Below are 13,834 nucleotides of genomic sequence, written 5' to 3'. Positions count from 1 at the left end.
GGCGCAGGTCACACAGCCAGTTGGGGACAGCTGGGGCTTGGAAGCCTGGCTCCTCACTCCCCGTCCATTGCTGTTCCTTCCTTTTGATCAGATGTTCAGGTCAGCGTGGCCGTGAGCAAGTCTCTGGTACTCTCTAAGCCTCTCCTTCTGTAAAATGGGGTAACTCTGACCTCATCAGGTCTTTCTGAGGATGAACTGAGATGATGGACACAACAGGGCTCAAAGCTCTACCTAAACATGAGGGCTGCTTCCTGGGAGACCACATCTCTAGCCGGAAGGTAGCGTGATGTTAGCATTTGGGATTTTCAGGACCGTGGGCTTCTGACAGGCTGTGGTGTTAGGATTCTGTGATGATCCTGGGACTCCGCTCATGGAGCTGGGTGTCCACTTTTCCCCGCATGGCACCAGGCTGTGCCTCTCTTATTAATGAGCACAATCAAGAATATGCTGTGGTCCCACCCCTGCCCTGCGGCAGCCAAGCAAGATGAGCCGGAGCCCCGGCAGAGTCCCAGAGGTGGCCTCTAGCCTTTATTAAATGCCATAAATCAGTTATTCATCTTTGCAGATGTCCAAAGCATGGGCACTGTCATGAGTAAATGGGAACGTTCCCTACTGGCCCTCAACTGCAGACCCAGACAGTTCCTCCGAACTGGAGTCTGCTGCCTAGAGGATCATCAAGTCTACCCCCATCATGTACAGATGGGGAAATGGAGGCCCAGAGAGGGTGAAGACTCATTCATGGTCACACAACCAGTTAGAGCCAAAAACATGAATTGAGGACAGACCGAAGAGACCAAGGCTTAGAGAGGTTAAGTAGCCTTTCCAGCGTTGCACAGCAAGAAGCAGACGGATCTGGGACAGGGACTTCAGCCTGCCTGACTGTATCATGTCCATGGAGCCACCCACTCTACCCAGAGAGTGAGCTCCCTGTCACTGGGAGTTCCAAGCAGAGGATGGGTTCCCGCCCTGTCGAGGAGGTGGCAAGGGGAGGCCTGCCTGGCACTTAGGGATGCCTGGAGACCTGCAGCTCCTTCAGCCTGTCACCTCAGTTTTTTGGAGTCAGTGCTGGGGTTCAGGATGCCCCGGCCCAGTCCTGATGGTCTCAAGAGTCTCTGGGGACCGGGCACAATGACTCATGCCTGTAATCTCAGCACGTTGGGAGGCCAAGGCAGGCAGATCACGTGAGTCCAGGTGTTCAAGACCAGCCTGGACAACATGAAAAAACCCCATCTCTACAAAAACTACAAAAAATTAGGCAGGTGTGGTGGCATATATATGCCTGTGGTCCCAGCTACTCGGGAGGCTGAGGTGGGAAGATTGCTTGAGCCTGGGAGGTGGAGGTTGCAGTGCAGTGAGCCAAGATCACATTTTACCCCATTCTGTAAAATGGGGTAACTCTGACCTCATCAGGTCTTTCTGAGGATGCAATGAGATGATGAACATGAGAGGGCTCAAAGCTCTACCTAAACATGAGGGCTGCTTCCTGGGAGACCACATCTCTAGCTGGGAGACCACTGCACTCCAGGCTGGGCAACAGAGTGAGACTCTGTCTCAAAAAAAAAAAAAAGAATCTCTGGGAATAATTCAATTCATACAGTAAGAGGATGTGAGTGACAGCCGGGGATCAGCACTGGATGAGGAGGGCCAGGGAGGGCTGTCTCGGCTGTTGCTGTCCTCAAGGACTCCCTGCTAAAAGTGGTTACACTTGAGAGACAAAGGGGACCAGAACATCTTTCAGGAATAGTTATCAGGAGCAAGTCTTGCCCCTCTTCAGGCCTCAGTTTCCTAACTGTATGGTAAGGTGAGTGCATTCAGTGATCTGCCAGGCAGTAGATTTTCCCCTGGACTCTGAGGATGAGGGCCAGGGAGGGCAGATGCCCCAGTGGGTCCTCCTGGTGTCCCTTCCCAGCTGTCTGGCAAGGTCCCAGATGACAGCAGGCTGAAGCTGCCTGGCGCTCAGATTTTCTAATGACCTTGAACAAGTTGCTGCCTCTTTTGGGCCTCAGTTTCCCCCTTTTACAAGGAGGATGTGAGTAGTTCATTCTTTTTTTTTTTTTTTTTGAGACAGAGTCTCTTTCTGTCACCCAGGCTGGAGTGCAGTGGCACGATCTCAGCTCACTGCAAGCTCCGCCTCCCGGGTTCACGCCATTCTCCTGCCTCAGCCTCCCAAGTAGCTGGGACTACAGGTGCCTGCCACCGCGCCGGGCTAATTTTTTGTATTTTTAGTAGAGACGGGGTTTCACCGTGGTCTCGATCTCCTGAACTCGTGATCTGCCCGCCTCGGCCTCCCAAAGTGCTGGGATTACAGGCGTGAGCCACCACGCCCGGCTGGATGTGGGTAGTTCATTCTTTCTGGAGAGCATCTAAGCAGTATCTGTCATGCCCCTTAAAAATTTCAATCCCACCAGCCACAGTGGTATATGCCTATAGTCCCAGGTACTGGGGAGGCTGAGATGGGAGGATTGCTTGAGCCCAGGAATTCAAGTTCACCTTGGGCAACATAGCAAGACCCTGTCTCAAAAAAAAAAAAAAAAGTTCATTCTCTTTGACCCTATAATTGTATCTGTAGGAATCTATCCTAAGGAAGTAATGAAAAATACAGAAAGATATGTATAAAAATTTCATTTTTATGTTAATTTATAATTGTGAAGAATTAGAAACTGTTTCATGCCACTAGTAGGAAGCTGGCTACATATGGTACATTAATTCAGTGGAAAACCACGTGGCTGTTTTAAAAATCACATTTTCTCAGGATTTTTACTGGCATAAGTAAATGCTTGTGTTGAGAAGACAGTTGGCCAGGCGTGGTGGCTCACACCTATAATCCCAGCACTTTGGGAGGCTGAGGTAGGAGGATCACTTGAGCTCAGGAGTTTGAGATCAGCCTGGGCAACATGGCAAGACCCTGCCTCAACAAAAAATACAAAAAAAATTAGCCAGATATTTTGGTGGGTGCCTATGGTCCCAGCTGAGGTAGGAGGATCGCTTGGGCCCAGGAGGTCAAAGCTTCAGTTCGCATCCCTGCACTCCAGCCTCGGTGACAGAGACCCTGTCTCAAACAAACAAACAAAAACAAAGAGAGTTTATTGAGTACTTACGATGAATCTCACCTCACTTCATCCTCATGAGACCCCATGAAAGGCACTTTTTTTTTTTTTTTTTTTTTGAGACAGAGTCTCGCACTGTTGCCCAGGCTGGAGTGTAGTACCGCAATCTCTGCTCACTGCAAGCTCTGGCTCCCAGGTTCACGCCAGTCTCTTGCCTCGGCCTCCCGAGTAGCTGGGACTACAGATGCCCGCCACAACGCCCGGCTAATTTTTTGTATTTTTAGTAGAGATGGGGTTTCACCATGTTAGCCAGGATGGTCTTGATCTCCTGACCTCGTGATCTGCCCACCTCGGCCTCCCAAAATGCTGGGATTACAGGCGTGAGCCACTGCGCCCGGCCGAAAGGCACTTTCTTTGTTTGTTTGTTTTTGAGACAGAGTCTCGCTCTGTCCCCCAGGCTGGAGTGCAGTGGCGCGATCTCGGCTCACTGCAAGCTCCGCCTCCCAGATTCACACCATGCTCCTGCCTCAGCCTCCCAAGTAGCTGGGACTACAGGCGCCCACCACCACGCCCAGCTGATTTTTTTTTGTATTTTTAGTAGAGATGGGGTTTCACCGTGTTAGCTAGGATGGTCTCGATCTCCTGACCTCGTGGTCCGCCTGCCTCAGCCTCCCAAAGTGCTGGGATGACAGGCGTGAGCCACCACACCTGGCCTCAAAAGGCACTTTCTTATCCCCATCCTATAGGTGAGGAAACTAAGGCTCAGAGAAGTCAAATATTACATTCGATCAATTCTAAGACCCCCATTTTCACATCTTAACATTGAAGTTGAGATGACAGTCACAATTGATGGCATCTTAGAATCAGTGAAGCCTGTCCTCCACAAGGTCCTACAAGACAGTGAAAAGCCGAGACGAGAGGGGATTTGAATCCAGCCTGCGTGCCTCACTCCAAAGCCCGTGCTCCTGACCGTGTTGCTTTGTGCAGCGGTGTCCTGGCTTTGCTGTTTATACAAACATATAGGCATGGGGGTGGGGCAACCCACAGGAGGAAGATCCAGTACAGCCTTGGTAATGATTACTTCTGGCCAGTAGGATTATGGGGCATTATATTCTCCTTTACATTTCTTGGTCCCCGGGTGGCTGTCTTGAGCAGGCATGGTAGAGCATCAGGCAGACGCTGAGCCTTATTGCTGGGTGGGCAGGGCCCGGTCACTGAGCCCAGCCTGTCGTCTGTGTGGAGGCTCAGGCCATCCTGATTCCTGGGCCAGGTAGTGGCCTGGTGGAGGTCTGACCCCTGCCCCCTCTCCTCCTGGCAGGTACCTCTACAACCGCATGGGCTACTGGAGCGACTGGCCCGTGCCCATCCTTGTGACCACAGCTGCTGCCTTCGCTTACATTGCTGGCCTCCTGGTACATGGGGCTGTTTCGGAGGGCAGGTGGCCCTGCTCCCAGGGGAAGGGATACTGGCCCTGTGCCGGGCTGATGGAGGGTCCCACCCTGGTATAAAGGGGAAAGCTGTATTTGGAGGAATATTGTATTTGTAGGAATCTATCCTAAGGAAGTAATCAAAAATACAGAAAGATATGTATAACATTTTCATTTTTATCTTAATTTATAATAGCAACTAATCAGAAGTTATTTTGTGCCACTAGTAGGAAATTGGCTACATATGGCACATTAATTCAGATTTTACCCAGGGCCTCTCGGGCTGCTGCACCTGAGGCCTGGGTCCCCCAGGGCAGGAGGTCCTCTTGCTTTTGCCCGTCTCTCTAGGCTGCCCCTTCCTGGAATGTTTGCCCCAGACCCAGTGAGAGCTGTCCTGGCCGAGAGGGCCCACTGCAGGCTTCCTCTTCCAGGAGCCTCTGCTTCCGGCTCTTGCTCCCGATATTCCACTCACTGAGACGCAGGTGGATCCCCCATGCTGGACTAGGGGCTCCTTGGGGACAGGCTCAAGTCTGTTTCAGAATCCCGGGGACTGGAACTCCCAAAATGTTTGATGAATGAAGCTGGGTAGTCCAAGTACAGCAGCACCCAGTGACCTCTTGATGGGGAATCACACAGAGGAAGAGCCTAGAGGCCTGGAATCATCTGGGAGGAGGCCAGGCTCAGGCTGGCTAGTCTGGGCTGGGCTGGGGAGGGCGGGGCATTCCCATCGCCTGGAGGGAGGTTCGCTGCCTCTGCCCAGGGTTAGGCCCAGAGCCGCAGTGGGGAGCAGGGTGTCTGAGAAACTGGCAAAGCCTTCCCGCCCACACGGGCCTGACAATCACCCTGTGGGTCCCTCCTCAGGTCCTGGCACTATGTCACATTGCCGTGGGGCAGCAGATGAACCTGCACTGGCTGCACAAGGTAAGGGCCGCCTCGGCCGGGGCTGGGAGAGGGCACGGGAAGCTGGAGGCAGCAGCAGCAGAGAAAGGGCCTGGCCACTGTGTCCCTCCCCTGGATCGCCATTAGAATTGTTCTCATAGCTAAGGCTGAGCACTCACTATGCACCAAGCACTTTTCTTACAACCTCGCCTGTCTTCATTCACTTAACCCTTACAGCAACCTTGTGATGTAGGTACTGTTATCATTCCATTTTGTGGCTGGGGAAACTGAAGTACAAAGAGGTTAAGTGACTTACCTAAGGTCTCCCAGTTTAAAGATGGAAGATCCAGGGTCCCGTAGTCGTGTGATTAACCAGCAGAGCTCACAGCTCATACTGTGGCACCCACCCTCTGGGGGCCCTGCCTCAGGTCTCACCTGCCTCTTCCTTCTTTGGTGAGCTCTTTTGAAAACCCTGATCTGGCGATGGCATTCCCCAACTTAAAGCCTTTCCACCACTGCCACCGCTCCCAGGATGACCCAAACTTCCCTACTTGGCATGATCTGGCCCCTGCTGATCTCCCAACCCGTCATGGGACAGCCACCCTCAGCTTTTGCTACATGAGACATCTCATACTCTCCCAGCATGTCTGCCTCCTTCCCCCGTTTAGCACTTTGCTCTTGCCCTCCCTTTTTCTCTCAGACACCTTCCTCAGTACCTCCCCTACATACACAGGATTCTCTCCCGGGACTTCCTCAGCCCCTGCAGCCTCCCCTGCTACATGTCTGAACAGCTGTGTTTTTGTGTTTTCAGTATTCGTCTGGCTCCCTGACCCTGACCCACCCAGTCGAGGTGCTCCTTGCAGGCCAGAGTTAACCTCCATCTCCCTGTTCCCAGTGCCCCCCTCAGGGCTGGGCCCAAAGCAGACAGGCTTCACCCATTCTGGAGCCTTAACTCTCTGCCTTACGTCCGTTGCAGGCATAGTGCTGAAGTGTGTTTCTGATGTCTGGCCTTCTTGGGGCCCTGGTGGGCACAGAGTGGTACCGAGCTGACCAAGGCAGAGCCCCTCCCTCCCAGGAACATCTGGATCATCTCCCTTTCCCCAGAGCCTGGCTCCCTGTGGGCCTGCCATTTAGGAAAGGGCAGAAATGTTCAGAAACTACCATGAGCCTATGAGATGGGGCCAGAATGACTCTAAGGGGAGGGGCTTACTTCTAGCTAGAAGATGGATGTGGAACAGGAAAGGAAGAGGGGACGGCATGAGCCTGGGTTGGGCTGTGTGGAGTGGGAGGTGCCTGTGAGCATCCAGGGAGGCACCGAGGCCGGTTTGTTACACGGGCCTGGAGCTTGGGAGTCAGACCCCAGAGACTGAAGTCTTAGAGTGGTAGGAGCCGTGAGCAGCCCCTGGTACCCCCACCTTCCTCCGGCCCCTCACTCTACTCAGAGGCCTCCTCTGGGCTTCCACCATCCCCTCTGTGAGGGAGCTTCTTCTCCTGGCCGCAAAGCTGGCATTTGAAAGAACTGCACCAGCTGGCACCCCGGGTGGGGCTGGCACATGCTGTGGTCACCTTCTGGGGCCATGCCTGGCTCTCAGCAGGTAAGGTCACACCTGCTTGATTCTAGTGGAGGGCCTATAGAGCCGCTGAGCCAGCTGGAGCTGGCAGATCAACGCAAGGAAGCAGATCCCATTGTCCATGCTGGTGCCAGCTCCCAGGGTGCCTTCCTCTGCCCTCTGCCCCCTCTGTGAGATCGCAGTATGAGCAGGGTCCTTCCAGGTGGAGCTGACCCAGAGCTGGACCCGCCCCACCAGGAGGGAGTTCCCCAGAGCTCAGAGTGTTCCAGCAGGGCCTGGAAATTCTCTTCTGTTGCCAAGATTCTGTCATTTGATTCTAAAATTCTAAGGACTCTTTATTCTTTTTTGTTTGCTTTAATTAATTTTTTACCATGTAATACATCGACATGATTCAAAATACAAAAAGCACAAAAAAGTATACAAAGAAAGTCTCCTCACTATCTTTCCAGACAGATTTTAAGCACATGCACATGTACATATGCATTTCCTTTTTCTTTTTTCTTTAAACACAAACAGTCGCCTACTCCACCCTCTGTTCCGCACCTTAACAGAATTCTTGGAGCTCCTTCTTCGCTGTGTTAAAGCATCCCTGTTGGTATCCATCCCTTGCTCCTGCTCCCTGGTCTGGATATTCCCTGATTCCCTAGGCATCTAGCCAGTTCCCTGTTGATAGACCGGATCGACATCCCAGCTGCTTTCTGTCTTTTGCCAGGACGATGTGGCGGTGACCTGGGAGAGGAATTTCTGGGTGAAGAATGTGTACTTTCATCATTTTGATCTTGCCAAATAGCCTCCTTGCCAAATGCCTCCAATTCATGCTCTCTTAGCAATGGATAGTTGTTCTATAAAAACACCCTTGCCCATAAAGCATCAGCTGATTTATTGGCTTTTGTCAGTCTGATAGGTGAAAAGTGGTACCTTGCTGTAGTTTTCATTTGCATTTCCCTTCGGGTGAGTTAGATTCAGCATTTTTCACGTTTGAGTAACTTGTGTTTTCTTTTCTATAAAACTGTCTCTTCATATCTTTTGCCATTTTTGCCATTGCTTTTTGCTTATTCATTTGCAGGAACTCTTTATAGATGTGGGAAATTAGCCATTTGGCTAACAAACTGCAAATAATTCTTCCTAGTTTGTCATTCATCCTTTGACTTTGCTCATTGCGTTTTTACCATGGGGATATATATTTTTTTATTCTTACGTGCTTGAATCTGTCATCTCTTGATGACTCCTTGGTTTTGTGTCAGACTCAGAAAGGTCTTTCCCACTCCAAGATTATAAAAATTTTTCTGTGGTGTCACTTGGTAATTATATATTTCCACGTTTTTAACATTTAATTTTTTCTCTTTTTGGCAGCTATTTTGGGGTATAGTGTGATCTTACTCTGTTCTTTTTAGATGGCTTCCCAATGTTCCCAACTCTCTCTACTGAGAATTTGTCCTTTACTCATTTGAAATGCTATTTTTATCATATACTAAATTTTCTTTCTGTATTTGGATCTATTTCTGAATTTTTTGCTTATTTTCATTTATCTATCTGGTCTTATATCAGCAACATAGCACTCTAAAGACCACAGTTTTATATTATAGTATGTTTTTGTTTGTTTGTTTGTTTGTTTTAGAGACAGTCTTGCTGTGTCGCCCAGGCTGGAGTGCAGTGGCACGATCTCGGCTCACTGCAAGCTCCACCTCCTGGGTTCACACCATTCTCCTGCCTCAGCCTCCCAAGTAGCTGGGACTACAGGTGCCCGCCACCAGCCCAGCTAATTTTTTTGTATTTTTAGTAGAGACAAGGTTTCACCGTGTTAGCTAGGATGGTCTCGATCTCCTGACCTCGTGATCCGCCCACCTCGGCCTCCCAAAGTGCTGGGATTACAGGCATGATCCACCGTGCCTGGCCTATAGTATGTTTTAATCATGAACTTTGAGAGTCTCTGGTTCCCCTGGGTCCTGAGGAGGGGAGGACAGAGATGCTTAGGACAGGGTGAAAGGGAGCCATTCACAGCAGGCTGGGTGCTGAGTAGATCTGGTGCTCATGTGGGGACCTTCCTCCTCCTCCCCAGTCTGCCAAAATCTCCTGTTTCCCAGAAATCTCTCCCAGGTGAGTGTTCAGGAGAAACTGAGGTACCCAGGAGGTTAGGGAGCAGGCTGAAGGGTTCTTGGGAGCTTTACAGTAAACAGGAGGCCCTTTCCCTGAGATGCCCCCCTTCCTGCCCCGCCCATCACCCTCTGTGAGGTGTTTTGGTCATAGCTCACACCTCCCCAGGCTGCCCTGAGCACACTGCACTGCTCTTGTGTCCTCGCCTGACTCCCCTGCCTCAGTGGCAGCAGCCCCCAGCCCAGGACCTGCACAGAGGAGGCGTCTGTCAGCGACCCAACCTGAGCCCCAGAGAGGAGCACTGGGTACCACACGGCCCCAAGGCAAGTTACTGGCTGGGCTGGGGCTGGGGCTTCTGCCTCCTACAAGGCTCCATCAGCCTCTGCTTGCCATCTGCTATGTCTACTTCATCACCTCTCCTGGTGAATTCAGACTTCTCTCCATGCACTGGCCCCAGCTTTATGGTTTTTCCTGGTGTCCAGCCTCTGTCCCTCCAGCAGCACCTTAAGGAAGGCGCATTCACTGAGCACCTCCTGTGTGTGCCAGGCACTGCGTTCACCATAACAGCAGTAACCATCCTTTATCGGGTGCTGACCACATGTGTCAGGCACCTTTCACTCAGAATTTCACAATCATTTCACTCCTCACAATAATCCTGTTCCCATGGTATCATGCTCACTTTTTAAAATGATATCACTGAGATTTAGTAAGCATTTTCTTCTGGCCAGCCGTTGTACTAAGCATTTCACTTGCATTTCCTCATTGATCTTCCCCAACCCCCTTCCAGGTTGGTACTCACTATCCCTATTTCACAGCTCTGGAAAAGTCCCAGGAGAGGATGTGGAAAGATCCCCAGTAGGTAGCAGAGCCAGGATTTGACTGAAGACTGTGATTCAAGTGAGGCTCTTAACCCTGGGCCAACTGTCTGCTGTTTGGACTGCAAAACCCAGAGGTCAGATACCCCTAAGAGGCCAGCTGTTGCACCTCTGCAAGGCGGGGTTCCACATCCTCTCGGGTCCCAGCACCTAGGCCAAACTCATCGAGTGAATGAAAGACTCTGTTGTATCCCCTGTTCCCACCATTGCTATCACAAGCCACAGTCCCATGAGGACAGAATACCCAAGGCCACTTTCTCAGAGGAGGACAGTGGTCTGTCTCTGGGCCTCTAGGGTGGGATTCATCCTTCTCAGTCAGATTTCAGGAGCGATGGTGGTTGCGTTGTTGGGCGTCAGTGCTATTGCTGTAACTTAATGATGCAAGGTAGCGGAAGTCCCACAGACACTGAACATGCAGTGATGCTGCTGAGCGTGATGATTACCACCAAAGCAACTGTGGAACTCAGAGATAATAACATTTTTAATTGTATTAGGGTTTGGGGAATCAGTTTTATTGCAAGTCATTTCCATTAATAGGTATTGTGATGAGATGCTCCCGGAAACCATCCTTAACTCGCTGTGTGCAGGGCCTCCTCCCACGATGGCCACAAGGGGGAGCTGCGCGCCGGGGGCAGCCGGGAGGAGGGGCCTGAGTGCCGAGGGCGGGGTTCTCAGGGGTTCGGAGGCGCAGCTGGGCCTCCCAGAGACTGCGCAGCCTCTCTGACACCAGCGTGCTGTCTGTCCAAGAAAGCGCACACCCCCTCACCCCCTGAGATGGGCAGAAGGTGTTCGTTTCTGGTTCTGCCCCTTCAAAGCTCCGTGACCCAGCCAGCTGTTCCGCTCCCCGAACCTCGTTTCCCGTGTGTGAGATGAGGATGCTCATGCCTTCGCGGAACCAACCTGGGGACCACGCGAAGCGCCCCCATAGGCCCAGGCACGCCCGTGCCTCTTCCCGCCCCGAGCCCGCATGTCACAGCCCTTCCAGCTCCTCACCTGCCTCGCTCGGGTCTCTTGGGGGAACATTTGTTTCCAGGCTGATGGGCTGGAATGAAAAGCCTCCAAAGGGAAACTTCATCCCAGGCGAGACTCAGCATTCCCCGCCAGCGAGTGAAGGTCCCTGGGTAGGGAGCGGAGATGCTGGCCACCGCCCCACCCTCATCGTCTAGAAATGCCACTGTCCCTGCTCGGTGTCAGAGGGCCCTTGGCCGCTGCTGCCTCTGGGAAAGGTTGCCTCGGGAGAAAGGGGGTGAGGGCCCTGCCAGCAGCGAGAACGGCTCCAGGGAGGCAGGGCGGCCGGCAGTGCTGTGGGAGAAGGACAGGCCTTTGGAGGGAGGTGGGAGACGAGTCTGGAGAAAGTAGGGAGACGGAGGTGGCGGCTTTGACTGACCCTTCCAGAGACTGGGAGCTGCGGGAGGCTTTGGAGGAGAGCCACAACCTGGGCTTTAGGGAGGCATGCCTGGGGGTGTGGAGGGGGGTGGGTGGAGTGAGATCCACAGCTAGGGGCGAGGGGCTGGGGGCCGAGGAGCCGAAAACCTCTGCCGAGCTTCGCGTGGTTGAAGATTTCAGGTCTTACCTGTCACCAGAGATCTCTGTCCCTTAGAGGTACCACCTCATCCTCCGTGAGAGCTGTGCTTTGCTTTCTTCTGGAGGCTGCAAGGAGGATGGCCCCCATCACGGCGGACCAGGATGCTGGGAGTCCGGGAGAGGGCAGGCCGTGGAGATGGGGCAGGTGGTGATGTGTTTCACCACCCACTCCTGCCTGAAGTGCCACTGTTAGCCCAGCCCAGGGTGCCAGGCTGGGCTGCACTCCAGGCTCCTGCAGCAGACCCAGGTCCTCAGCCTCCTTCCCCTGAGGCCTGGGCATGGCCTGGACAAGTGGGTTTCCTCCTCTGCTGTGCCATGCTGAGGTGGCAGGGAGGCTGGGCGGGACCTTGGATGTGACTAACCTGCCAGGCCCAGGGAGGTCCCCCTTACTGAATGTCCTCCCTCCTCACAGCTCCCTCCTCCTCCTGTCCCCATCCTCCCTTCCATTTCTCGCTGTCCCTTCCTCGCTGGGTCTGCCGGCCTCCTCCTGCCTCCTCCTGCCTCAGTATCTCCCTGCCGTGTCCATCTGCCGGTCTCTGGTTTCCTGGCAGCCCATGCCTCTCTTTCCTCCCTCCCCTCTGCCCTGCTCCATCGGCCTCTCCTGCTCTCTGTGTCTCTCCCTCTGGCTCCTCTCTCAGACAGACACACTGGGAACCCTCCCACCCGCTCTGAGCCTCTGTCTGGTGACTCTTCCCCCTCCAGATCGGGCTGGTGGTCATCCTGGCTTCCACGGTGGTGGCCATGTCGGCCGTGGCCCAGCTGTGGGAGGACGAGTGGGAGGTGCTGCTGATCTCCCTGCAGGTGAGTGAGGAGGGGGCCTGGGCGGCTGCTCCCCCAGGACCCTCACAACAAGAGCCTTTCTGTCACTTCCCTTTCTCCAGACCAAGGCTCAAAGAAGGGCAGGGAGGGGCCCAGGGTCACAGAGCAGGTCAGAACTAGGGAGGACACCAGGGTCCTGAAGCTCCCCGTGTCCTCAGTTGGCAGATGGAGACAGGGTTGCCTGCCTCATAGGTAGAAGTAGGAGGCTGGTGACACAGGGTCTGGGCAGAGCTGGGCGTTACTGGTCTCCCTTCCCTCTCCCTGCAAACAGGGCACAGCGCCATTCCTGCATGTGGGGGCCCTGGCAGCAGTCACCATGCTCTCCTGGATCGTGGCAGGACAGTTTGCCCGCGCAGAGCGGACCTGTGAGTAGAATTGTGAAGGGCCTGCCCCTCCAATCCCTGCAGGTGCCAAGACCAGCTGGCGCTGCCCTGACCTGGGATTTCCCTGGGGGTGGCCTGGGGATGGGGTGGGGCCCCTGCACTGAGTGAGGGGGATTCTGGCTCAGAGTGGCCCACAGAGTCCACAGAGGGTCACAGCTTCAGTCGGCCTCACACTATTGCTCCTCCACGTCTCTCTCTCTGCATGCATGCACCTGTGTCTGTGTGAGTTACAGGCGGGGTTCACCTTCCCAGCAAGAATAAGGGCTGCCCCCTAGAGCACCTGGATCCTGACAGGTTGGGGGTAGAGGGGTCCAGCATTACACCCCAACCTACCCAGGGCTCACCAGGCAGCACTCACGGCCCCTTATCTGCAGCCTCCCAGGTGACCATTCTCTGTACCTTCTTCACCGTGGTGTTTGCCCTCTACCTGGCCCCTCTCACCATCTCCTCTCCCTGCATCATGGAGAAGAAGGACCTCGGCCCCAAGCCTGCTCTCATTGGCCACCGTGGGGCCCCCATGGTGAGTGCCACCTCAGGGTCCTAACAGCCCCGTTGGGGTGGGGTGCGATGGGGGGACCTTCTTGGGAAATGGATATATGTAATGGTAGAAACCATTTGTAGCTTTTTGAGGGGAGGTACATGGGAAGGACTGGTAAAAAGGCCGGGAGTGCTGGGATGGAAGCACATCTTGAAGCGTCCTGAAGGCATCTTGCTAAAAAGATCTCACTTTTGTCCTAAGTGCCCTTCAAAGATGCAGGAGGGTTTCAGGCCCAGGCTAGACCCAGGTGCCAGTTAGGAAGGCCCAGGAGATGGATGCTGAGTGTAGGGCCTGGGGGCTGCCACCAGGCATCAGGAGAACCCTCCAGGAGAGCTGGGAGGCAGCTCAGAGCCCACTGTGACAGTGAGTACGGCTGAACCGGCTTGAGTTGGAGAGAGAGGAAGGGATCAAAGTCAGCGCCACATTCTGCCACCAGGGCACCCCATAGCCCTGCAGGAGAGCTTCGGTGAGAGGGCAGACCCCAGAGCCATGCTGCCTGAGTTAGCATCCCAGCACAGCTCCTCACCAGCTGTGGGAGGCCCAGCAGTTTCCATCTCTTTGCCTGGTTCCCCTATCTTGTACCATGGGACTAGTGAGAGCACCTGCTGTGGGGCTAT

General features: G+C 53.7%; 1 protein-coding gene across 4 annotated transcripts in view; it reads left to right on the top strand.

The window, feature by feature from the left end:
• Positions 1-13,834, top strand: part of GDPD5 (glycerophosphodiester phosphodiesterase domain containing 5) — a 92,061-nt gene that overhangs the window by 64,198 nt on the left and 14,029 nt on the right. For all 4 annotated transcript variants that reach the window (XM_009246848.4, XM_024255864.3, XM_054524834.2 and 1 more), the window contains exons 5-9: positions 4,366-4,459; positions 5,336-5,395; positions 12,180-12,278; positions 12,568-12,661; positions 13,054-13,199. In XM_009246848.4, the coding sequence (XP_009245123.2) occupies positions 4,366-4,459; positions 5,336-5,395; positions 12,180-12,278; positions 12,568-12,661; positions 13,054-13,199 (493 nt within the window). The remainder of the gene's footprint in view (positions 1-4,365; positions 4,460-5,335; positions 5,396-12,179; positions 12,279-12,567; positions 12,662-13,053; positions 13,200-13,834) is intronic.

This window comes from Pongo abelii, chromosome 9 (assembly GCF_028885655.2).
Source record: "Pongo abelii isolate AG06213 chromosome 9, NHGRI_mPonAbe1-v2.0_pri, whole genome shotgun sequence".
Lineage (NCBI taxonomy): Eukaryota > Metazoa > Chordata > Mammalia > Primates > Hominidae > Pongo > Pongo abelii.
The sequence above is the reverse complement of the archived record's forward strand: the minus strand, read 5'-3'. Positions and strand labels throughout refer to the sequence as shown.